This window comes from Vidua macroura, chromosome 3 (assembly GCF_024509145.1).
Source record: "Vidua macroura isolate BioBank_ID:100142 chromosome 3, ASM2450914v1, whole genome shotgun sequence".
NCBI lineage: Eukaryota > Metazoa > Chordata > Aves > Passeriformes > Viduidae > Vidua > Vidua macroura.
This window is the reverse complement of record NC_071573.1, coordinates 46,040,402-46,066,623: the sequence shown is the minus strand read 5'-3', so window position 1 is coordinate 46,066,623 and position 26,222 is coordinate 46,040,402. Positions and strand designations below refer to the sequence as shown.

General features: G+C 38.4%; 1 protein-coding gene across 7 annotated transcripts; it reads right to left on the bottom strand.

Moving 5' to 3' along the window:
• Window positions 1–1,189: 1,189 nt before the first annotated feature.
• Window positions 1,190–20,835, bottom strand: EDARADD (EDAR associated via death domain). 7 transcript variants are annotated; one of them, XM_053972297.1, is made up of 7 exons: window positions 20,736–20,835; window positions 14,082–14,140; window positions 12,893–12,932; window positions 9,851–9,939; window positions 6,933–6,978; window positions 4,176–4,451; window positions 1,190–1,491 (listed from the first exon to the last, which is right to left on the bottom strand). In XM_053972297.1, the coding sequence occupies exons 1-7, from the start codon at window positions 20,800–20,802 to the stop codon at window positions 1,307–1,309; spliced, it is 762 nt and encodes a 253-aa protein (XP_053828272.1). In that variant the 5' UTR covers window positions 20,803–20,835; the 3' UTR covers window positions 1,190–1,306. The 7 variants fall into 7 exon arrangements, with proteins under 7 accessions (XP_053828272.1, XP_053828274.1, XP_053828273.1 ...); XM_053972299.1 differs by lacking the exon at window positions 20,736–20,835 and adding an exon at window positions 18,365–18,441; XM_053972298.1 differs by lacking the exon at window positions 20,736–20,835 and adding an exon at window positions 18,365–18,402 and having other exon boundaries at window positions 14,082–14,143.
• Between the last annotated feature and the right edge of the window lie 5,387 nt (window positions 20,836–26,222).

The following is a 26,222-nucleotide window of genomic DNA, read 5'->3' as shown; positions in this document are numbered from 1 at the left end:
CCTAACAGAGGGTACAGCAACCCTTTCCCAAGGCTGTCTACTTCTCTTTGCCATCAGTTTCTTGTAAGATGAAGTCAGTTCCAGTCCTTGGCCAAAATACAGACAAATACTACCAACTGCACCTCTCAAAGTAAGTTATTTTAGTGCTGCTGATATTCAGCCTATCTGACCAATAGATCCATACCTATCCACTTATGGCCGACTGACTATAGCCATGGAATCAAGACTAGCTGAACTTGGGGACTAGGAAAAGCACATTTCTGTCAAAACAGGCAACAAGCTCACATCCTTATTTAATGGTGCTCTGCCCTTCTGTCCAAAACTGAGCCAAAATTTAAAATTTACAAGATATATTGAAAGTAGTTATGGATAACTAATTGCTTTGCCTTCAAGGAGAGAAGAATATTATCTGCTGCAAAAATTACACAAGTACGCTGTTCTTTAAGTTATTATAAATGTCATGCATTTTCTTTGACCTTGTTTAAACAATTCTGCTGTCTGACAAATAATTTCCAGCTATGTCTGGCCACAAGTCAAGAGTGCTACCCTAGCTTAAAGAACCATAGGGCAGAATTTACATTTCTTTCCTCTCACTAACAGCTTGATTTGGAACTGTGGGAGGCCTTTTGAGACAGTGAAAAATACAGTCTCTTGCACAAAGCACTGCCCAGGCCAAGCTGCAGCTTTCCATTTTTCAGTACTGGTTCAGGAATAATCTTTTGTTTACAGTTTCTGTACAAGTTATTTTGAAGCAAAGCATCTGGAACCATGCTGACTACGCCGATCCTTTATGGTAGGTTCCAAAGGATAGTCCCAAACCCATCCTGCATTCCTCTCCACAGATCCAAGGGAAGTGCATGCAGAGAGTATGGCAGCTGAACACTGTCACCATTTTGCTGGGGATACCCCATAGTTGTCCTCACAGGAAAGCTAGGTTCTCCTGGAGCACAGCACCATAACTTTGTCACTGAAGAACAGTTATTAAGCTCATTTTATCTTAGATAAGCTTGCAGGAATGAAATAATACAGTGGTTTAGCCAGCTTCATAGAAGCCAAAATGGGTGGCAAAAGCCACTGATCATCCCCCAGGCACAAAGACAGCAGGTAAAAAACTGGAAATCCCTGAAGGGAGAGCAGGTCATACACAGGAATAGGAGAAGGATATAATGGAAGAAAACTGACAGCCTAGTAGAGCCTTTATAGTGTCCAGTATCAGATTCTTTATTGATTCAGAAAAAGTTCACCCCATACAGATTTCATACCTCTTAGTCAGTAACTCAGCTACAAGTTTCTGTTCATCAGCTTATCAAAACTCATTTTTCATACGGAAAAAAGTTAAAAAATCGCATCTTCCTTTCTTCAACAGCAGTATGTGTTGCAAACATAAGTGCTTTAAGGCATCACAAATTTCATATATAAGGACAGAACAACTAATTGATAGTTCAGTAATTCCAAGATGACTGGTGAGAAGGAAAACAGCTGTTTTCCTAGCTGTAAAAAAAACAAATACACTTAAGTCAAACATTGACAACTATATTTCTTCTAAAAATAGTACACATTATAGCAGAAGACATAAGAATAAATTGAACACTCAGAACCAATATCTTGTAAACAGATATAAAACTAAAAAAAGAGTGTGTACATCTCCATTTATGGCATACAAGGAGGAAAAAAAAGTATTTCAAGTATAGTAATGAATAATCCAGTGTGTGGTGAAGTTTAAGGCTAACATTTTCAATCTTCAGAGCTGAATTTATACAGAATCCACCTATGAATTCTCAGAAGCACTTTTATTTCCATCTGACATGTCTTGCATCTGACATTGACTTTTGAAGAGCTTCAAGGGATCAAACTCATCTTCACAAGACAACAGAGTTTCTTCAAAATTTTACAGTTTTTACCCAGAAATCAGAAAAAGGGGTAGATTTCAGTTGAACACCTTGATTCAGGAATCCTACTGCATCATTTCATATTCCCATTCTGATTCTTAGGTGAGGATTCCAGCTCCTAGCTGGTCTGGATCTACCGAAGCAGAGCATATTAGCATATTATAATACCACACAGGTACACCTGTGGTATGTTATGGGCGGGAAAAGTTGTGTGCATACATGCCAGCACTCATCACTCAGAAGAACAACTTAACACACAGGCATATGATCCTAAATCCTGCAGGCAGTCAGCCCAAGGTATGGGAATTATGTTGGACAAGCTGCATTATGAGCTACTGCACATCAGCAGTGGATTCCTCTGCAGGAACTGAAAGCAGCAGGCAGCCCAGCCTCAGCAATAGTCCCCAAAGCTGAATCTAGAGCATCTAACTCAAGACAGAAGATTATTTGCAAAAGTTATGAGCTGACAGACATCTGTTGGGAAACACTCACTCATAGAAGAGAACCATTAAACACTTGAACTCCAGCCCCAACAAGACAGAGCAGTAAAATTTTCTCCTTAAAATACAGTTAGAAAACTAGAGTTCTAAAGAGTAGCAGCTTTTTTTGAGGAATGGTTAAAAAAACTCATTACAAATTCCAGTCTTTTCTAGAAAAATTAAAAATTCAAACCTCAAATTTAGGTCAATTTCTTTACCCTGAAACAAGACTTTCAGCTTCTTGAAGTCACTAAAATAAAGCTAATTTTATGTCAGTCCAGAACAAGTGCCTGACTTGAAAATGTTAGTCTTTACTTCTAACTCCTCCGTAACTATATCACTCAGTATCTACAGTAAAGTATTACTAGAGGTCTCTTTTCAAACTCTTCCAGTAAGAAACTCAGCATACAGCATTAGACTTCCCTTAGCTTTGCTACTAATTCTTATAATTTCTACTCGAGAAAAGTAAACTGTGTATCAACCTGCACCCCGTTCTTGTTTTGCCCCACATCTTGACCAGTGCTTGGGTATATACACCTATGTACATACTACATTTTCTGAGATGTCAGAAGAATGGTAGGAAAAAGGCCAATTCTGAAACATTTAAAATGTAAACAGTGTAATTCAGACTATTAAAATACTTTAAAAAAGCATCAGTCTTAACCACTGTGCTTTAATAACCATCCACCTGGGCTGTAGGTGAATTCAGCTGTTCATTTTCCATTAGAGTGGCTTTAATCAATATATAGTGCTAGTTTCACACAAGACTGCAACTGCCTTGTTGTGCGACAGAAAGTAGGCCAATCCACAGGACTGTAAAGAAAACCACAGCCTGTGAAAAGGGACGTTACAGTCAATACTAACAATACCCTGTGGTGCCATCATCTCGCACTGCAAAGTGAGAGGGATTTGATACCTGCACTCAGAGTGTACATTGTCTTTAAACCTGTGGAAAGTAATTTTAAGCATAGAGCCTTTTAATTGGTTCTTTTCGCCCCTGAAGGTTAGGGCTTGAAAAGTCTCTCTGAATTGCATGATTTCTTCCTACAGTAAATATATGGCCTACGATGTAGTAACATGTGAGCAATTATTTATTGTTTAACATCTGTTATTGTTTAATGTATACTCTAGTTCATAAAAGAGACTTAATTTGCTCAAAAGTGATGTTGAATATTCAGTTAATTGTAACATTCAGATCCAAATTGCTGCCTGGAACACTGAGGTGTTCCTGTGCCAAAAACAGTGTCACAAAGCTTAAAAAGCAACTAAAAAGGAAGAAAAAGATTCCACCTCATCTTGTAGTAGGTAGAACATACAAAATTGTAGAAGGGCTACCAGTAAGGCCAAGAGACTTGCCTTCTAACTACAGCTTTCCCAATAACAACAGCACACAACTGATATCGTTCACAACTGCTGCAATAAAACACATGGTCTGGCCTTTTCCTTCCTTTTCTGTTTAGGAAGGCTGTGAACAGCAGCAAAGAAACTGAAGGTATTTGCAGACTCAAGAACACAACCTGGATGACTCCATTCACTTTTGGAAGGTTATCTTTGCAACCCTGAGGGCATAAAGCTTACCTTGTGTATAGATAAAGCTTACACAGTATACAAACTCTCAGTACAGGTTTTCTCTCTTGCAAGGGAAACTTCCAGTGTATTAGTGGTAGCTAGCATTTAACATGTACAGACTAACAACTTTCTTTGACTTAGAAGTCATTCTGGTAAGTTCTGCTCCCCCTCTTGGGCCATTCCTCCTCCACCCATTTCAGCAGCACTTTCACAACATCAATTCTCTTATAAAATTTACAGAGATCAATCAGCTGCTCCACAGTCCGGTCACTATTCCGTAGCAAGAATTCCAAAGTGGGACTTTGGGGCTTTTGTTCAAGGAAACACAATTCATCATAAGTCATCCCCCATTTGCTTGCTAAATTTCTCCAGTTTTTCACTGTTGGATGGCAGGGATCCAGCTTTAACCTCACTGTGTACAACAAGTCTTCATCATTGAGCATGTCACTGATGGTTGGTGCACGGAATAAGCACAAGGAGCAGGTGACATTTTCCTTGCAGGTTTTCTTGAGATCTGCAGTGAAAACCATTACATGGGAAGGAATTAGGATCTATTGCTGTGGTATCACCAGGAACAAAAAGTCAAAAGCATAAAGGGTTGTGGAGTTATTATTTTTCTTTGAATTGCTTCTGAAAAAGTCAGAATAGTGATATGCAATGCCTCTTCTTTCTCATAAAGAACTATTAAATTAACTTTCTAAAACTTCTCTCTTCACTACACTCTAATCAAAAGTGGCTTTAATAAAAAAGCCAGTAATTTTGAAAGTACCATATTTATACTTTTGCAGAAAAGACACAGGATTCAATGCAGCGTGTGAGCTAGGATAGTCCCCTTTTTGTTTTTGGAACAATGTGTCTTCCTTGAATCTACCATAATGCCCACTTACATCACCAACAGGATTATGTGTGCATTCTGTACATCTTGTGTACCTGTGTTATAGAATGAAGGAAAAGGTTTTGCATTTCTGAGCTGCTACCTTCATAACAACATAAAATATGTGCACCAGGAGAATCTCTGCTGACAGATCCAAACACAACTAACATCTAGTACGTAAACACAATGAAAAAGTAGATATGTTCCTTTGCTTTGTAAGGGCTCTCACAATAAAAACTGTCTATGTTTTACCAACAAAGCCTATTTTAAATGTACATCATGAAAAGGAATAAAGTGTATACTCCTCCATGTGTGAGAAAAACAAAACTACCAAGTTCTTGGAAAGAGTTGGTGATATGTTCTAAAATCTGTATCAAATACTGAAAATTGCCATTTAGAAATCTCCTACACACTATAGTCAGTATCTCCCCCAAAACTGGGAACAATATGGTGCTATCAGACTATATTATATATTAATATCCCTTAAACCACATGGAAACCAGTTTGAGTCATACCTCCAGTCAAACACTAATACCAAGACCTTTAACAGTGCCACAGTTCAGGACATGGTCTGAGCATTTTGGCTGCAGATATGACCTTAACTCTCCCTGCTCCTTTTCAAAAGCAGGGAGAATCTGGTATCTCCAAATAGTATATAATAGACACAACCTAGAAGCTTTTCATAAAGTTTCTGTGTTCCAGCCTCATTGTACAGCTTGAAATAGGGAAGTAGCTGGTCCTACTTCAGATGAAACTCTGTGAAAAAGGGACTGATAGTAATCAACAGATTGATTAAAAACAACAGAAAACAGTGACACACAATTTACAAGTGCTGTATCAGAGGCCTGAACTGTATCTCTGGCAAAGGATAAATCTGGTAGTTAGTGCCACCTACTCATAAGGACAATAGCATCTGTTCAGCAAAATCTGCGGGATTTTGTGGCTCTTTTTTTAACATCAATTATTTATTTTCAGTAATTACTGTCAGATTGTGTGAAAATTCCAGTATATAATGTCTGCATGCATGTTCTATTTTATTTTTAAAGAAAGAACAGGCTATTGTTAGTTTTGTAACATTGCTCATCAGATTGTTTTTTTAGCAGGCCAAGGACAACTTCTGAAGTTTTCAACAAGTTAGGACGTGCAGCAACAACACTGCTGCAGACACATAACTTCATACAAATGCTTAGATTCCCTGTTAAAGGGAAACATGTTCTGGTGACATCTTAGCTCACAGGTATTCCACGGGCCTTACAGCTGTTCTCTACAGGAATATGTATATTAACTCTTCTGTTCTTCTTGTGCACTCTAAACTTGCTGAAGTGAGACAAAACTTTCTTGCTTCATTCATACCAACCTTTACTTATACAAACAAGGCAAAATGAATATAATATAACCCAATCAAATTTCTGGCTGAGCTCAGAGGGCAGGAAAGCACCCTATCTGAATTTCATCTTATATACTCTGGCAGGGTTGCCAGGATAAGTTTTGTCCTCCAATAGAAACAGGGAAGAAAGGGTAAAGAAAACACCTCTGTAAAAGGGCACAGATAAGTAAACAAAACTAAACCAATCTGCTTCTTGTGCTATACCATCTGGAAGACTATCAAAAGCATCATAAAGAATCCTGCTTTTCTAAGGTGCCCCTATGTTAGACACTGACAAGCACTACCCAATGAAATACATGATCCTAATGCTACCTGATAGGACAAGCTTCTTTACTAATAGGAAACTCTCCATTTCTTACTGTTAGACTAAGAGAACTGAATAGCATACACACACACTCCTCTCCAGCAGAACTCACACAAATTATGGGATAAGCACTCACAGCCTACTGCCAGCTTCTGCTCTCTCCTGACAGCTATTTCCGCATCACTTCCAAAGGCAGAGGTACTAAACATATTTGGAAAGCCCAACCTGCATATTTTGTATGGTCTGCATTATTGATCACCATCCTCTTAGAACAAAGGGGAAGCTGTAAATGACACTGGTAATGAAATGAGCTCCATAAGCACTAATTATCCAGGCAGTTATTTGTTATGACAAATAGCAATTTTTAAAAAACCACTTTCAAATAAAACCTAGGAATAAAATATGGAGAACAATAAAGCTGACCTATTACCTGAAACCGATTCATCAGTATGATTTTGTGTGTCTTTGTCTTCTGGCTACAAAGCAGAAAACAAATATAAAGTAAAAATAAAACAATATAATTGAACACCAGAATAAGTATTTGACTAATTTACAACCAGCAGGAGATTACTTAAAAGAATCCCAAGCTACTTGTAAAGTCAGACAGGGAATATACATATCATTTTGAGGAATTGCTAACAATCTGCAGTCTTTTCAGGCAGCATTTCCATGCTTTGGCTCATAAAACTGCTCTATTGGCTGTATGCACTGAACAACAGCATTTTTATTAATGATATGCTATAGCACTGCATCTTTTGACTAACTCTCTCTTAAATACTCAAATTGTTATTTAACAATTGTTATTTAACAATTCATATGGTTAGATTAAAAAGATTTTTTAAATGTTTTGCAATGTAAAAACCAAGAATTTTGCCTGTAACAAGCAGCATTAAGGGACTGTTTTGTTGATCTAGGCAAAATGGAGAATTTTTTTATAAACTTCTTTACGTACATAGGAAGATTTTATAGACAACAGGTGGATATTAATATTTTTGCAGCTCACATCTAACCCTCCTCCTATTTGAAGTTAACATTCCCTCAATGGTGTTTCATCTGCTAATTAAACATAATGAAATTTCTTAGCAGCCTGAGATTGTAACACACATTCTAACATTTAAATTCTACTACTTAGCAACCTCTAAAAACTGGAAGGACAGCCCCTTGATTGTAGAACTGCGGGGAAACTGCAGCTGCCCTTACTTTAACTATGCAGGTGTGAAGCCAGGTGAAATAGCTTTCTTCTGTGAAGAATTTAAAGATTGGGGAATTTCCCCTTAGATAGCTGCAATGAAGTATTGTTGATCTTTTTTTATTGTATCATTCTTCTGAAACAGCAGGCTTCTTAGTTTTGCAGGTTGTGCATACAAACAAAAGTCAATATATGGGTAACAATATAGTGTAATAAGATACTCTAGTCCTATCTGCTACACCTTCTTTACTAAGAAATCCACTAAAAATAGAATACAGGCAATTTCAGTTGCTGTGGTGAACTTGCATGCTTTCACAATCTACTTATAAAGAAGGTGAACTCTCTCTAAAATATTTACAGACTTCATTAAGAAAGGAAAAATTTGCATACTGTTTTCAGTATTTCTTTACTCCCTGAAAACTGCAAGACCACACATGCAACATCAAAATGTCTGCTGTCTGCTCAAGAGAGATCTAAGACTGCACATGCCAATTGCAACTGTATAAGCCCTGCCATTATCTTCTAGCAGTTTACTTTTCTACCACAACAGCTTTATCTGGACAACGCTTTTTAAACGCAAAGTTGGCCTTCATGGCAACATGTGAGCACCCAAAGTTAAAAAAAATTAAATCTGAAGTTCCTGATTATAGTAATTGTCTCCACTCCCACAAATCCCTTAAATGGCAGAATGTTATTACTGAGCCTCAAGGAGCAAATTCTCAGAAGAGTAACTCATTGGGGAGAATGAGAATGAGGAACTTCCCAGGACAGCTCAGCCTCCCCAGTGATCTACTTCAAAAGAAACAAATAAGCAAATTTAAAAAACAAACAAAACAAAAATACACACACACAAAAAAAAAAAAAAACAAAAAAACAAAAACAAAAAAAAAAAAAAAAAAAAAAAAAAAAGGAAAAGCAGATACTGTTCACTTAACTGCTTGATTTCCCAAACTTTATCAATTCTTTGAAGCTCAAAGCTTACTGTGAAAGCCAATGCCTAAGTTCCCTTATGTCATTATACATGCCTTATGAGGCATAAAAAATAAGAGTGGGTAGTACTGCAAAAAGTACAAAGAAAAGCAGTGATACTTACCTGTGCCATACATCTTTTTTCAAAATTCATATTTTTACTGATCATCATTATCCAATTTATCAAGTCAGATGCACTCAGGTTTATTCAAGATCATTTTCTTGTAATGTAATTGCAATAAGACAATGTAGTGTTACTGCCAGGGAAATGAAGGCATTAAGCAACAATATTTTTTGTCCACAATGAAGATCCAATCATCCTCTACAGGTCTAATCAAAGCTATAAACTTATGTACAGTCTGAACGTAAGCAGAAAGTTTTCCAGCTCTGTGGAACCATTACCACCCTAATACACTGAATTATCTTTATAGTGATTCTAAGCTGACAATAAATGTTCTCTTCTTGATGATGGGAAGCAACAGTTACCTCCATCATCTGTGAAATGCATACGAATCCCATGTTTGTTTCTGATGGAATTCAGCTGGGACTCTGGCATTAGGAACTCCTTTTAATTCTTCATCTTGCTGGAAAATGCTCATTCATTTCTCTTCTCCAAGTTTTCTGCTCAACCCAAAGAGAATCAATTTGAAATTCAGAAAAAAAACATTCACTTGAAAGATGATAACCATGGAGCATGGGAGTCACTCAGCATTGCTCTTCCTATGGCAATGAAAGATTTCACAAAAAGTGGACAGTGTTTCAACTATGGGAAGAGCAGTGTCCCAAAATCAAAGCAAAACAGTAATGCCTCTCTAAAGGCAAAATCTAGGATTCCTTACTTCTTCACTTCTTTTCTGTCTAGCTTTATTTTCACCAGGAAATATTTCCATCAGAGGGACAGCATGCATGACAAAGCTTTAACACTTGCTGGCTCTTCTTCAGAACATCTATACCTTGATCAAAACCTATTTAAACTAAAAATACATGTTAATGATAAAATAATCTCTTTTTTTGCTCTTCTCCACAAAAGCCCCCTTCATTTAACTCTTGAAAAGAAAGCAAATTTCTGGTCTGTTTTACTGAATAATTTTGTGGTCTCCAGATGTAGTCTGAAAATATACTTATTTGTTAACATACTTAATGAAGTAACAGCAGTAACTTAGTTCACATTCAAGTAACATTTTTCTTACCTGTTGTATTAGGCCAGAATCTGACGTAAGGGTCTTGATGTTCACAGATGCAATTTCCAAAGTAACTTGATCTCTTAGGTATTCCTCATCTAAAGCAAAGAGTGTAAAACACTGGTCTTCCGCTCACACACAAATTTAAATAGTAAGACTATCAAACAAATTATAGTATAGGTGTCTAACATACAAAATTTAACTCCATATCATGATCAAACACTGGGAATTGCTAGGTTAAAAGCCCAAAATGTTAAGTCAGCAGAGTTTGTAACAGTCATGCTTAGCATGACTGTGAGAAGAAATATAATCCTTACAGAGATTAGATATTAGAGTAGCAGTTGTTTTCTAAACAAACACCACACTATTTTTAAAGCAAGAGTCATGTTGTTCTTTCAGAAAGCTGACTACAGAATATTAACTGAACCAATACAACAAATTAGGCTGAAGATGTCACAAGTCACTCTAATTTTTGTTTTGCTTTTCTCATCATACTTAAAATGACAGTTAAAATAAGTACTCCATAAATACTTATCTTTTATTCTGCCCTTTGTGAACTGGACTCATCCTAGTGATTCCTACTACACAGGAATTTGCTGAAGCATTGAACTAATCCATTTCAAAGTGTGTTTATCAACAGCCCTGGGAGTCCACTTAAAAGCACAGCATTCCCTAGTACAGCACAAACTCTACTAACTTCAGCCCTCAAAATGGGATGCAAAGGATACATAAACCCTTTGTGGACCTTGTGCACTCTGCATGATTAGTAAGGTCCTCCTCATCAAACTATTTGCATAATTCCCCTGAGTCAGGTGCTGACTAACCATTAACACAAGGTTTATTAAAAGGGTTATATAGTACATATGTTTTTACACACAAGAACACTGCATGGGAGTGACAACATTTGTAGCACCTGTATGTTTCCATTTGTTGTTTGTTTAGTGGCAAGATCTCATTGAAGAACCTCTATTACCTTTATGGATCATCACACAACAGAAAGAATCAATATTTTCTTAACTCACCTAAGAATCAAAGAATTCATCCTTACACTTGCAGAAAAAGGAAACCAAAAATCACTGTTCTCCTCTTTTATTGGTTTTATAGGACTGTTGGAAAATATTTCATCCCCAGTGATCAACAACAACAACAAAAACCCCACAAAAAAAAAAAAAAAAAAAAAAAAAAAACCAAAACAAACAAACAAACAAACACACAAAACACAAAAAAAAAAACAACAACAACAAAAAAAAACCACCAAAATAAAGTCTGTCTGAAAATGCAAGGCATGGACATCAAACCTGTGGAAGTAATATGTGTGAAAATTTGTTCTGTATTTCAGTGGAAATAGAATTATTATCAGATCATGATAAACATTAAGGCGACCTCTGCAAGATAACAAGTTCCCTCAACTCCCTTTTATTTCATAATCAGTTAAGGGTGCCAAGAACTTTAGTAAGTTATGGCTCCAAAACGGCCCATTAATTAACTGACCAATAAAAGAAACACACAGCCCCTCTCACCAATGTACTGTCTGTTCAAACATTAAATCTGAAACAAACATAATTATGTGTGTTATACAGAATCAGATCAGCACATATGTTATAATTTTTAGTTGACAGACTCATACTTCTAAGTTTGTATTTTTTATGGAAATAACTATGAAAAGCCATTCTCAGAGAAATAATTAAATTCACAGAAATTAACAGAATACTAAGAGGTATTTGTATCACATTCAACTTCAAAGGGGAAATGTCAAGCTATATTAGTAATTACATCTTCTTACACTAAGTAAGAGGAAGCAAAAATGAAAATTAAATGTAAACCAAGTGCACTTCCTTTTTACAGAAAGTGCTGACCTTTCTACTTATCTCTTAGCTTTACTTTTTAAATTACATGCATTTAGAATATGCAATTTTGGACTTTAAACAACCCCGACAAATTTGAAATTTGGGAATTTATCTAATTAATTTTGAGGAGGATCTAATGTCACAGGTGAAATAAAAAATAGAACATAGAAAAGAATGTTCCAGTGTAATTGCTTTGGTGCTAATAAACAATTTTGAAGGGCCAAACCACCTGCCTGCAAATAAACAGAAACTAGTTTATGAGTTCAAAGAGTCTTCATCCCACATGATCCTTCCCTGCTGAGCAGCACTTCTGAAGAGTGCTCATTTCCTCTGCCTGGCTTTCTCAAGCCCCAGAATTATCTCCAACTTTTCTTTGACCCCAGTGGTATACTGCTCCCACTCCTCAGCACAAGTTTCCATTGTGACAAGCCTGATTTCCTGTGGCTGTCCCACTGCAAATCTGCTATGCAATACAGGATGGAAAGCACACTTCCTGCAGGGTGCTCCTCAGCCAAGCCCCTGCCCATGCATTCCCTGGACAAAAGTCAATGGCGAAGCCTGGGATGACAACAAAAATCCCACCCCACACATCAAAGAAATATAAGGAGGATATTCACACTTTGTAACCCATGTATTTTTCTTCAGAACCTGCACTCCCTCACTCCATTTTCAGCAAGGAGAGGCAGGAACTTGTGCAGAGCAGACCTAATAGTAGGTTCCCCAGTAGACGGTATTAATACCTGCTGAAGGTAAAATATGGCAGGAAGAGTTGACTGGTTATAAGGCTGGGAATATAGTCAGAGGCAAAAGACCTGAAAGGTATTTCTAGATTTTATTTCTAACAACATGAAGGCACTGGTAGTCCCTTCAAAGCCACCATCTAACATTATGATATCTCTCCCATCTGTTGTCTGAACAGTGTCCTTCAATGGCACCACTGTATTTTCCCTTCAGATGAAGAACCCAGGTCTTCTGATGATAGTTTTAGAGTGACTTTTAGATGAAAACTAAACTTGGGAAGGAAATTTCAAAAGTTAATATAAATACCAAACCGGCCTCAAAAATAAAGAGGGCATTACATTTAAAACACAAATAGGTGACAAAAAGTATGAGTATTTTAATCTGTTGGGTAACACCACTGGTTTTATTGCAGACAGCAACACATATCAATGATATCTGAATAGACAGAATTCACAATACCTACCTTTAGGTACTCCTGTGTCTTGGACAGGATATTTTTCAGTCTGTCACAAAAAGGCAAGAAACACCAATGTTTATTATTTTGAGTGCAATTGTGCTGGGGAAAAGTATTTATATGCTCTTTATGTACTTTTGTAAGTGCATAATTATAGTTGTATCTCTCAAGTTGCTACTAGTTGATCTGTTCACCATCAGATACAGCATCACTTTTCTGTGGGAAACAGATGTTACTAACACTGCTGATTAGCACAGGAAGAAGTAATAGAGACTGCTGCTTTGCTACAGTACTTTTAAAGTTATTTTTAGTGAAAAAACAGAGTTTAGGAAAAGAAATTTTGTACTGAAGTAGCAAGATAATCTTGAAAAGGTAATGTATGCCAGGAGGAACAGACATGATTGTGAATTCTCTTTTAGCAGATTAAGCTTTTAATAAAATGTTTCTGCATTGAAAGAAAAATAAATATTTTCCCCTTCTTCTCTAAACCTACTTAGCTGATTAAGATGCAATAGGAAGCTATTATTACTGAGTTTAAGGTGACAGCTACTGATTCCCAGGCATGACATAACTTATTATTAGATCTGAAATTTACCTCCCTCCCTATGGCCCTCGCCCTTACGTATTATTCCCACCTCAGCAGGAGCCTGGGATGTTTGAGATCCCGACACAAGCGGTGCTCGTGAGCCAGCGAGCACCAGAGGGCGCGGTTTGGTCCCTCCCGAGGCTCAGCCGAGCCTGCCTAAGGCACCGCTCTTAGATCCTACCTTTCCATGACTTCAAATCAGCTACAGGAAGTAATAATAGCTTAGTTCTGCTGAAATTTTAAGCCCTAGGTGGGTTTTTTAATCCGTCTAAACTATGTAGACAGAAGAATGTCAGCACCAATTTTTCTTAGTTGCTGGGGCTTTTCTAAATTAAAGAGATGTCACTGCCACAGCCTTTGGAGGTTATCCATGGACAGCTCTGCTGATAATACCATCCAGTTCAACTGATATACATGTTGGTATTTTTATTTACACTTTGACTGCACAGGTTAATTTATTAAGGTTTTTTGTGCAGTCATACAGATAAGCAAAATCTTGTATATACACTCACAGTGTGATTTAGCATCCTTGAATGTTTTTTCCCCACTGTGGCATTGCAGAACCATAGAGAGCTATAATGAATTCAACTGCACTAGACCAGAAACACATACCATTGTTAAGGAAAGAGTGCTTGGATCTGTATCCTCCACTGGCTCTTTTGCAGCATGATCTGCTGGAAAAAAGAAAACTTTACCACTGCATAATCATCAAAGTATTTCTGCCAATTAATATTTTGTTTCTTTGTCTGACCAAGGTAAAATACAACTATACAGCCATTACATGCATTATGTCATATTTCCACAAGAAAACATGACAAACTGGAAAATGTAGGAACTACTAGCACAGACATTAGAAACTACATGTAATAAGGACACCCAATGCCAACCTAACAAAAGATAGACTTCAACTAAAATCCTAAACTATCCGTAGTGGGGAAAAAAAATCACAAAACATGTCAGCAATAAATACTAAAATTCAGTTCTAAAACTGAATTAAGTTCTGTTCTCCTATTGACAGCATTCAAATTTCTCCTCAAAGAAAGAAATCAAACAGGAAACGAACATACCCACTACAACAAAAATTAATACTATAATGTACACCAGATTACAATAGAAAATTGAAAATACTAATTAAAAATATTTGAGCAAAATATTAATTATTTGTATACAATAAAAGAGTAAATTTCAACTATATTAATATCAAGAGAATCAAAAAATTAATCTTCAAAGTAGCTGGAGGCGAATCATGAAATGTTAACCCCTCTGCATCAATGGCTAAATTGACAAATACTAGTGGGATACTGACCACAAGTGCACAGAGAATCTGAAACAAATCTCATACAGAAGTCAGGATTCACAAAACTACTCCTGTAATTTAACATAATCCTGACATATTTTTCAGAAATCTCTTCTGGTGATAAGTATAAATGTTTTCAAAAATATAAAAACATTTTAAATTATGTGGTAAGATCTTCATTCTTGTCACTCTTACTCTAAAAGTCACTTACTGCAAGTACACATTAAGTTTTCAGCTGCAACAAGTAAGACATGACTGTAATCAGTATTTGGTGACTACCTTCTTTGGAATATAAAACCCAGTAGATTTAGAAACAGAGTCACAGAAATTAACTACAAAGCACACATTATAAACACGGAGCCCCAAAACAGAACAGAAGTTACACAGACACTATTCTAACCAGCTAAAATTAAGCATAGTTGCTTATTTCAGGACCCACCACTGTAATCCACTCAATACAACAGAACAAGCTGAAGCAATAACCAATGCAAGACAGCACAATAAACTGAAAATAAAAAAGGTGGCAGTAGTAGGACAGAGTTGTTCTACCTTCTGCTTCTGTCAGGCAGCCCCCACCACCAGCAGTTCCTGGGTGTCCCTGAGATTCCATGTAAAGCCTTTCTCAGTGCTAGAGCCCCCAGGAAATGCATAGACATTGGCCAGGCAGGTGGCACATGATCAGATGACAAGGGCTGAGCACAGTCTTTGCACGCTGAATGTTTAAAAAAGGCAAGGGCCCATGAAATTGCAGTTGAGCATTGTTCACACTGCAAATTAGGAAGCCATATACAGAAGAGGAAAACAAAAAAAAACAAACAAAACCCCTGTGTTCCTGTCATATTTTTGGTACATTTGAAATCCCTGCTCCAGAAACATGGTATTAATAAAATGTTCTGGATAAAGTCTGCCCTGATAGCAACAGTCAGCACAGACTCTCAAATGCAGAGAAAGTGAGAGTTACTGGGACATGGGAAAATACAATAAGCTGGCATAAGACATTGCTTGAGGGTAGGGCCAAAAATAGAGGCTCGTAGTGGGAACTGCAGTGGAAAGCTGCAGAGGAACTGGGCAAAGAGAAGCACACCCAGTAAAAGAAAGCTGAAAAACAAGGAGGCACTGGGAGCCAAAGAAAGGCTCCAGGGAAGAAGGCTAGTCCAGGCATCCCTAGTCTCACCGTTTTTCCACTCAAAACCAATGGCAAAGCATGCACCTCATTGTTGGTTTATTCTGGAGGCCTTTCAGCTCCTCCTTACAGATCCTTAGATGAATTAAAAAAAAAAAAAAAAAAAAAAAAAAAACCCCAAAAAACACCCCAGGAAACATGCAACCAGCCAAGCAAACAAAACACCCCACAGAACTTTCTTCTTCCCATGTAAGAGGAGCCTTGAGGCAGGTGAAGGCAGACCCCATAGAACACCCAAGCCTTGGTGAACCTCACTTGTTACTGTAGCTATGTAAGGGCTCTGTCCTCTATTCTCTGCTACATTTCCATGACACTACCAAGGTACATTTTGACACTGGTAACTTACTTTCCACAACCCAGAGGGAAGCACTGAAAAAATTGGAGAATTTGGAGAGTAGGGACATTTGAAACAAGGATTTGACAGACCCAAGGATATCTCTACAAGAGGTGATGGGGTACAAGGGTGGTACCTCTCAATCCTGCTTTCTAGGTCTCACACATAAACACAGTCATGGGAATCTGCATCTTTCTTGCTTAGCATCCATCCTGAAAAGTATTTTAAAATTGTATTTCATTTCCTATACCTCAATTGCTTCCCTTTATTTAATAGTTCTTTATGAAGAATACTAATTTCCATTGTTTTGTTTTGGTTGCAGAGCACTACCAAGTCCCCCGTTTTTTTTATAAGTGAATATTTGCACCTAAGATTAAAGGTTCCACATATTGGGCTGCAGATGATTCACCAGGGTCTTGTTGACCATTCATAGTAGGCAGATAATCTGAAAACAGACCTAATATTTTATTGTGACTAGGACAAATTGAATGTCCTTTCTCTCTTTCCCAGATGCATCTGCCCCAACATTCGATAGCTCATGTCATAGAGCTGGACACAGGTGCACAAAGCAGTAGGGAGGAAAGTTCTGTGTTTATCTCAGATGTAAACCATACACAGTTTTGCATGCTGAATGGCCAATCATCTGACTGTCTGATTTCACGGTTACTTTGACAGACAGCTTCATAACAACATTACCTGGGATCCCTCACAAAATCACTACCACTGTACTCACCCTGACAGGATACAGACAGTGGACCACATTTACTTCCCCACATTTCTGCAGGGAACCACAAGTGAATAGATTCAGATGGACATAAATCAGCCTGTGCACGTTGAATCGGACAGGCATAAATCAGGTTCAGTGGTTGCTCCTGAGGTTCGTTTCTGCCACGCGGCACCTGCATGCTGCTCAGCAGCTGCCACAGCTCTGCCAGGGCCCACCCAGTATGACCAGTCTGCAAGACGAGCAGCAGACTTGTACCAATGCCCACCTTTTCATTCTGTCCAATACTGCTGCTATAATGGGGATGCAATGCCCCGCACTTACCAGTGCAAACAGTTTCTCTGCTTTTCACCCTTGCATTGGAAGGAAGTCTGAAAGCGAGTTTTAGAGACCCTCTAGATTTTGACCTTTAAGCATGAGGGGGTTCACAAAGCACCAAGTAGCAGAGACAGTATTCCCCTCTGTTACAGTATTACTCTGCAACACAGTCTTGACACCACCAGTAGGTGAGGGAAGCACCTAAGACCAGCTATAGTTACATAGTTCAACCAGGCTCACAAGACCTTTCTACACCAAGGCTGGGCGTACACATCATTAGTTTAACTTAGCACAACTTAAACAAGTAATCACTCGAATACTAATGTTGCTCATAGAGATGAACTCTTTAACTAAACCCAAATTAAAAATGTTGCTTTGACTACAGGCACATGAATTTTAGATTTGAATAGGAGGAGAAGATATGACAAATTATATTAGAATATTCAGTACCCTGAAAAGCCCAAGTCCATCCTCACTTGTGCATTTTTGTTTACTATCAACTACTCAAAACTTTGTCCCTGTCTGAGCAGATAGCCATGGAAAAAATCCGTGATGCTGGCACACCACAGGCGAGGTGCTTAAAAGTCATTTGCACCATTACCATTACTATATAAGTTAATGCACGTGGACTTCGTAGCCAACCGAGCTCTGGGCTTCTAAGAAAACGTCTTTTAGAAAGGTATTTTGAACATGCTGTTGACTAGCGCAAACTAACTTATACGCTAAATACTGGAGCAGGCTTGACAAGACAAGTTACACTAAATCACATCAGCAGAGCACATGATAAATTATTACCATACTTAACTGGCGTGTGTGGAGAGGGAAGGGAGCAACTTTAAAACTCTTTTCAGCCCGGCTGGGGCTACGCTCCTCACCTGGCTCCCGGTAGCCGCGGCCCCGGGTCTGCCCGGCCCGGGACGGGCGCCGCGGGCCGCACCCGCGCATCGCCTGTCCCGGACCCCCGGGGGCCCCGGCAGCGGCCGCCGCCCCTCAGGGCATCCCCGCCCGCCCATCCGGCTCCCCGCGGCGTCGGCCTCACCTGGGGGCAACGGGTCCTGCGGAGCGGCCATGGGGCGCGGCGGGTCCCGGGGCGAGGAACGCGACGTGCCCGGAACCGCCTCCGCGCCGCGCCGCCCCCTTCCTGCGCCGCCCTGCCGCAGGTAGGGCGCTCCCAGCAGGGACGGAGCCGGGCAGGTCGGTCCTACCCATGGCCGTCCCGGGCGTGACGGCCGCCGGGGTAGAAAGCGCGTTTGCCAGGAGCCTGCATTTCCCAGCGGGAAATACCGCGGATACGTCGGATTAAATCCTCCGTGCGGGAGGTGCTCCCCTGAGTGGAAACGCCGTGTTTCGCTGAGACCACAGACACGGGGTGCACGTACCGCTCGTCAAGTAGTGCTAGTTCGGATTTAAAAGTGAGCTACTTCAGCAGTATGAAATCAAGTGCTCGCTCTCCTGTTCTTGCGGACATTTACGAGCCTAAATCACTGCCTTCCGACAGAGAAAGGCGTTCTCCATTAGGGCTTAAGGTGCATTTGCAGGTGACTCAACGTGTATGGACAGAGTTCATAAACGCAAGTACTGCAGAGCAACAATCATAAACTGCACTGGTTTCTCACAGATATTTAAAATTTGTCCTCTTATGATACAGGCACATCTGATACTATGACGAAGTCAAATTTTTGGATATAATTGCTTTGGAACCCCACTGTCATCTCTGGCAAATTCTCTCATTTATGGTTTTGACGTAAAGTAATACAAGCTTCTTAAATGGGGTTTGTGCATAAAATCACTCTCTAAATAAGAAATATTATGTATTGCTATTTAGTGTACAATACAAGCAAAAGAAGCCAGCACAACTGAATTTGCCATTATAAAGATCACTTTTGCGAGTCACCTGGCTAATTTATTAAAGAGGTAAATTTACAGACAGATTCTGTTCTGTTACACTGAGAGAACTCCAATTCAGCCAACTGGCTTACACTGGCACAACTAAAAGTAGCCTTTGGTCCATTAAGCATTAAAATGGAGTGCTTTTCCATGGATTATTTTTCATCTCTTGTTCATGTTACAAATAATAATATTTTTTTTTAAGTGACAAAGATTAAATTGCTCTTATTTCCACAATTTAAATTGATGACAGTAGCTGTCATCCTATTGTCATGAACATTTCTCACACTGCAGCCTGGAAAGGGGAGGTGGCTGGGGGCTGGGGATGTGGAATGCACCATCACACTTGTTATTTGTTTTTTAGTTAACATCAGTAATATTGATGTTTTCCATTTTTTTTCTTACTGAATTTCATCTGAGATAAACGGAGGCTCCACCATTGGCTTATACACACACACATACATATATCTCTATGTATCTTAATCTCCAAGTACACCTAATAGATCACTAAGATTTATGCAACTCATGATGTGAAAAAAACAAAAAAAAAATTTTTAGGCCTATCATTGTCGTCCAACTGTTCAAGAGGTCAGTTGCCTCTCATTTCTTCCACATTCATATTAAAACTCATTCTCAAATAATAAGGGCTTACTTTTAAAAGGTAACACCAAATCAAATTAGAACTAAAACTGCTGATTCTGTGTGTTTCCCTAGATTTCCTTAGCAGCACAAGGGTTTTGGTGATGGATAATTAGGCTGAGAGCAGAATAAGTGTATTCTTATATACATAGATCTGCACAAATGCTATACTAATAATTGGAGTCTCTTTTATAGCTGTGAGGAATGACACAGCCACAATAGAACTAAGAATGTTCTAGACTCAAACCTGTCACATTTATGCTTCAATCAAATGAATGCCATGTCTATCCTGAGGACCTCCATGTATGTATTGCCTCTGTGTGCTGTTCAAAAACTACTGGACTTTACCCCAAAAGTAGACACAGTGACTGCAAAAACTTTGGGGAAATATATTTACAACCTACATAAAAATGTACCCATTGATTTCCTTCAAAATATCCCTAGTGTACTATTGTTACACAGATGGCTGTAAACAACAGAAGGCTACAAAACATGGGTGCTTGGGGCTAAGTCAGGTTTTATAATCAACATGGCATTTACTCTTCTCATAACTTACAACCTGAAATCTTCCTACATGAGGATTAAAAATTATTTCAGTAAACAGTAACAAAGTATTTTTAGTGGAACAACTTGTGTTTAACATTAACAACTAGTTAATGTTGTTCAAAAGAATGTATTTTAATAAGTGTATCTATAAATTAGATTGGCTTTTCAATTTGAAGCAGATTTCTTTTTTTAATTATCTACAGAGAACCCTTTAAAATAATTAAATTTAATAATAGAAATGAATAGTCTAGAAAATATTACTGCTTTAAAACTTAGATTAGTAATCATAATTTAACAGTTTTTCCATAGTACTGAAGGAGGAGACTGCAATTACTTACAAGTATCTCTAGAGTACTGATAACAGTACAGATTAAATTGGCTGTTGCATGCCTGTTCTTGTATCATTCTTTAAAGAGTGTTGTCGAAATCTTTGTTACTTAGCCAACTGACCTGTGCAGAAAACCAGCAATTATTTTGGCAAAACTAAACACAACTGTATCATAAAAGTGAAGTCCAGAATGATATAACTTTAAGCAATGGCATTCCATAGAATGCTGGATTAATTTTCTCATCAAATTTCTAAACCTAAGTACTATCTGTACCTTATCTTGCTATAACCCCATAAGCTACTAAATTCAGTATAGCTAATTTTAATGGGAAGAGTTCAGAATTTTGTAAATTTCCCCTCAAATGCAGAATTAGTAATTTCAAATGGTTTTCACAAATAAAGTCTATGCAGATCTCTTCTCACTCTTTTCCTCTTGGCCCCATCAAAAAACCCAAACATATTTGATGACAGAGGCTTTTCTCAAAGATCTACAATCTAGTAATAGAGCTGGAGAATTTATTGTTTGAAATAGCAATTAACACAGTCTCAAGGGGCTCTTCCCACCTTCTGAGCATAAGACTGCAGATAAAACAAGGGATAATATATTCCTCTCCAGAAAAATATAACTTATACATCCCTACAACAAAAAGAAAAGCAAAACCATACACACAAAACCCTCCCCCCCCGCCCCCAAACCAAACCAAACCAAACCAAAATAAAACAAACAAACAAAAAAAAAAAAAAAAAAAAAAAAAAAAAAAAAACAAAACAAAAAAAAAAACAACAAACTTTTTTTTTTCCAGTTGATCCTCTGTAGCTTTCCACACGGAAATAGAGAGTTTTTGTTCCAGATCACAAATGCTACTATAACACAGGGGATCAGCAATATTCCCCATGCCTCGACACAGGTTGCCAATAGTCATGGTAACTGTGGGCCTGCCAAAATCACGTGGCAACCTTGTTTATTCTTCCTCATCTGTTTGCTTTCTACATTTCAAATATCTTCACTTAAGGAAGTTAAGTGTTCACATTAAGTAAAATACCTCTATGTCAATATAACTCTGTATTTCAGGAGATTTAGAAAGAAACCTCCCTGCATTTTCTCTCCCAGTATCTTACAGATAGTTTTTAATTGTCAGCAGCTTCAGACTGCTGCTAGAAAAGTTATTGAAAATTCTGACACTGCTTTGGAGTAGGGATAATTAACCAGCAGCTAGAAAGTTAAAACTACTTTCTTTGCCAGTAATTATATTAGTCTGCTCTTTTACAGTTCTTTTACAGGAACGTCACGATTTTGACATTTAATTGACAGAAACAGCACTATATAGAGAAAATGGAAGAAATGACACATACCTGGACCATCTTATGTAAGCCTGTGGGAAATTTGTTTGCCTGACAGGACTGCATGATACGGAAATGTTCCCACCATTCCAGGAGCTGTGCTGTGTCCAAGTCAAACACATGTCACGGAAACAGTGAAACCTTGCTTTCTCTAGATTGACATGTTGAAACTGAGCTTAATACAATTGATTTCAGGCTGCAGCTTATGCCTCTGCAGGGACATTAGCCCAGTCCCCCTGCCTGGCTGCTTGTTTCCATAAATGATCAATTTAGATGAGATCTATACCTCATGGTCAGATTTGCTGACAGATAAGCACACACACTGAAAGAGCAAGTGCACACAAATCTTAGGTTTTTTTTAAACAATATTATGTATTTTCAACACACTCACTATACTCAGAAGTTTGACAGAACTAGTAGACTCATTCCTATGCTGGCATTCCTTTAAAAAAGAATAGGTATTACAGAAATGACAATAAAACTCTATAGATTACTCCTAATCTTCACTCAGATGATGCTGTTATAGACTACACAAAGCTCTTTGTTAACATCCAGCTGTAACACACACATGTGAAACATGTAAATGAGAATACAGGTGTACAGCTAAGATTTGTAGTTAGCTTTTCACCACCTACAAAAACTTCCTAAAAATGCACTTCATCCCTGTAGTTTGCTATTCTTTATTTTTTACTGCATTCTATCTTCCTTGCTTTTTTCCTCATAGTCACTGTGAAAATATTGCTCTTTTCTTATTAAAGTTTTCTTATTAAAACTTTACCTTTTTTACCAGTGTATTGAATTTGACATATTGTTTTGCCATTTACAGGCCACACTCCTGAGATAACCCTAGACATCCATAGGTACTTTTCGAAAGAGATTTGCACCCGTTGCTGCAGACTTAAGTATAGGTTGTGGTTTTAAGGCAGACATCAGTAGGTGGGGAACAAGATGTCAGTGAGGCATGACTTGCAAGGAAACAGAACTTGTATCAGGCCTAACGACAGCAGGACAGAACAGAGTGTACAAGCTCTTCACAGTAGAAGGCCTGACAGACCACAGAACTTGTGCCCTGGCACTTGGCTGCTTTCTGTACTTATGTCAGGTGGTTTACTGAAAGTTCTCACCCACAGCTGTGCCTTGCTGTATCATTTAAATCTAGACTACCACAAGATGTTCCACTGCTCAACAGGCATGGCCCTCCCACTGCTGCTGTTTGCCAGACTTAAACAGGAGATAGTGACATATTGATTCCTCTGGTTTACTCTCCTAAGTTTAGGAAGGAGTCACTCAAAAGATAATTTGGAAAAATCAACAAAGGCAAAAAATAAATAAAGAAAAATAAATAAAGGCAAAAGTTTCAAGGGCAAAAAGCTTCAAAATAAAAATCCACATTTCAGATTACTGAAATCTAGCTCATGAACTCATGAACTTGAAAAAGCAGCTGGGATTTATGAAGTTTCTCCTAATAGGAAATGTGAAGCCACCCTTTTTTACCATGTGTGTTCACTTAAATCAGTCTATAATAATCTCTAAGATCCATTTTTGGATTCCACAGTTGATGTCCATAGATCATTATTTCTGTCTACAACCAGAGTCCATAAGCTCAATTCTGGCAAATAAGAGCTGGCTAAAAAGCACCACTGGAGGTAATACAATAAAACTTGCAGGACTTGATCAGTTTCAGGCCAGAGGCAAGTTTGGTAATTGCAGATTTGCTGCATCCACTAAAAGACAGTCTCTCACTCGTGCACCCAGATCTGTGCCTACGCTGGAGAACATCAGAGAGTCATGAAGAAAAGGCGACTCTGATGTTCTTTATTTACTTCTTATTTAAGAATAAAGAACACTGGTTTTAGCTCCTGTGTTCAAGGCTTTCTTTGCTTGTACATAGAAAGAAAACATTAATGCTTTTAAATTAAACTGTCAACATGTGTAACAGCAGTACATATTATGAAATCACAGATGTTTGTTCCTATGACAACCACACTGAAAAATTAAACATATAGGCCAGACTCTTCATGACCCCAGCAACCTGTAAACTGTGATTATCCCTCTCCCCAGTAAGAGCTTGTCCTCAGCCCTGGCTAAAATGTCATAACACTGTAGCAAATTTCTTTAAAAGAAAGAGGCTTAGTAGACACTCACAGCTTTGTAATGTGCTGTTGGGTTTTGATTGCAATTGTAACACTGCTTCTTCTGCAGATCTTTCCTGAAGCTGATTTCACACAGAAATCCCATATTAGGATTTTTAAGTTTGGAGTTTTTTAGACATTTTTATACCACTAGCAAAGTAGCATTAATAGTTTTAAATCTACACTAAAACATAAAATAAGATTGAAAATACCCTAGAGTTTAGAAAACTGTGTTAAGCTACATTCAGCTCTGCTGTCTTAGACAATACTTACGTGTAAAAGGAATTTTTTTTTTTTTACTGCCTCCTAAAATTATCCATTATATATTTTTACAGCCAATTCCTTATCCTTCTAATATGGCAGTAAAAAGCTAAACCACAACTGACTTCTGGTACAAGCATTTCAGAGGTGAAGAAATAAAGTACCCTCTGTAACTAACATAAAGTGTTCTGAACTGAAAACTCAGTGAACACTATGACTTAAAAATATGATTGTTTACGTCTAACTTTTAGAGTCCTTTATGTGGCCTTTATGCAGCCTTTATGTGACAGTGCTTGATTCTTCCAAGGTTTTAGGGCTTTTCTAAATATTTGTGATGGAAACTTTTTTCCAGAATTGAAGGTACAAAATGTAAATAAATGCAATGAATTCACCTTAATCTGCTGAACAGAAACAGTTTCTTTGTGAGAAGTACAAATCACTTGTGATAAAGTATGGAGTACTGATACTGAGAGCAAACTATGGCAATGTAAACATTAACATTAGCTGTTCTGCTAATTTCTTCTCAAATATCTAGCTAATGTATTGCTCCACTGATGCTGGAAGTAGGAATAGGTTCTCATTTAGTCATCTGTTCCCAAATTATAGTTGTACTGCCTGTACTCCAGTGAGGAAAGAAAGGAGCATTTACATCATGTCTCTGGAACCAGACTAACTACTGCCTACTTCATCTTATGTTCTCTGTAATTCCTAGACACCATCCCTTTGCGACATTTTCAGCAATGCAAAAATCTGTGACACACTGGCCCCTAAGGACAAATGTAATGGAAAGCTAATTTGAATGAATTTGTAAGTAAATAACAAAGGTCAATCTAAAAACTTTTAAGCCCTCTGACGTAGTTACCCTAGACTTGAAGCTTGTCTCCACACTCCAGTAAAGGTGTATTCTCCAAATGAAAGGGGGTAAGAAGAATCTGAATTACCATCTGAATTGAAAATAGAATCCTAATTTCAGCAACCCTGCACATTAAATCAGTGCAACACTCAAGTTTTTCACAGAAATATTCCTTTTTGCAATTCTGGAAATGAATTACAGATAAATATTTAACTGTTGGGAGCAAAAGATGGGTTCTGAGCTGCCCAATGGAGGGGCAGGGGGTCCTGTGGCCCTGCCCAACTCACCTGTGTAGCGTTGGGGCAGCAGAGCCCCAGCCTGCTGGGTTGTACTGCAGTGCACTGGGATACAGTGGGCCAAATTGATTTGTACAGGTCTGGACTGGGTTGTACAGATTGGACCACGTTTAGACTGGGGTTATAGGGAGATATGCTGGGACATATTTGGTTTGTTCAGTCTAGAGAAGAGGAGAGTGAGGGGACACCTCATTGTTCGTCTTCAACATCCTCACAAAGGGAGGTGGAGGGGTAGGTATCGATCTCTTCACTCTCACAACCAGCGAAAGGACTCAAGGGAACGGCCTGAAGCTGAATCAGGGGAGGTTTAGGTTGGATATCAGGACAAGATTCTTCACCCAGAGGGTGCTTGGGCACTGGAACAGGCTCCCCAGGGAAGTGGTCACAGCACCAAGCCTGACAAGAGTTCCAGAAGTGTCTGAACAACACTCTTGAGCATGTGGTGTTACTCTTAGGAATGGTGCTGTGCAGCACTGGGAGCTGGACTTGATCCTTGTGGATCCCTTCCAACTAGGCTATTCTATGATACTGGGCTAAGCTGGTTGATACTGGCCTGGACTGGGTTATACTGGGATGGACTGTGATACACTGGCCTGGATTCGGCTTAGGCCGGG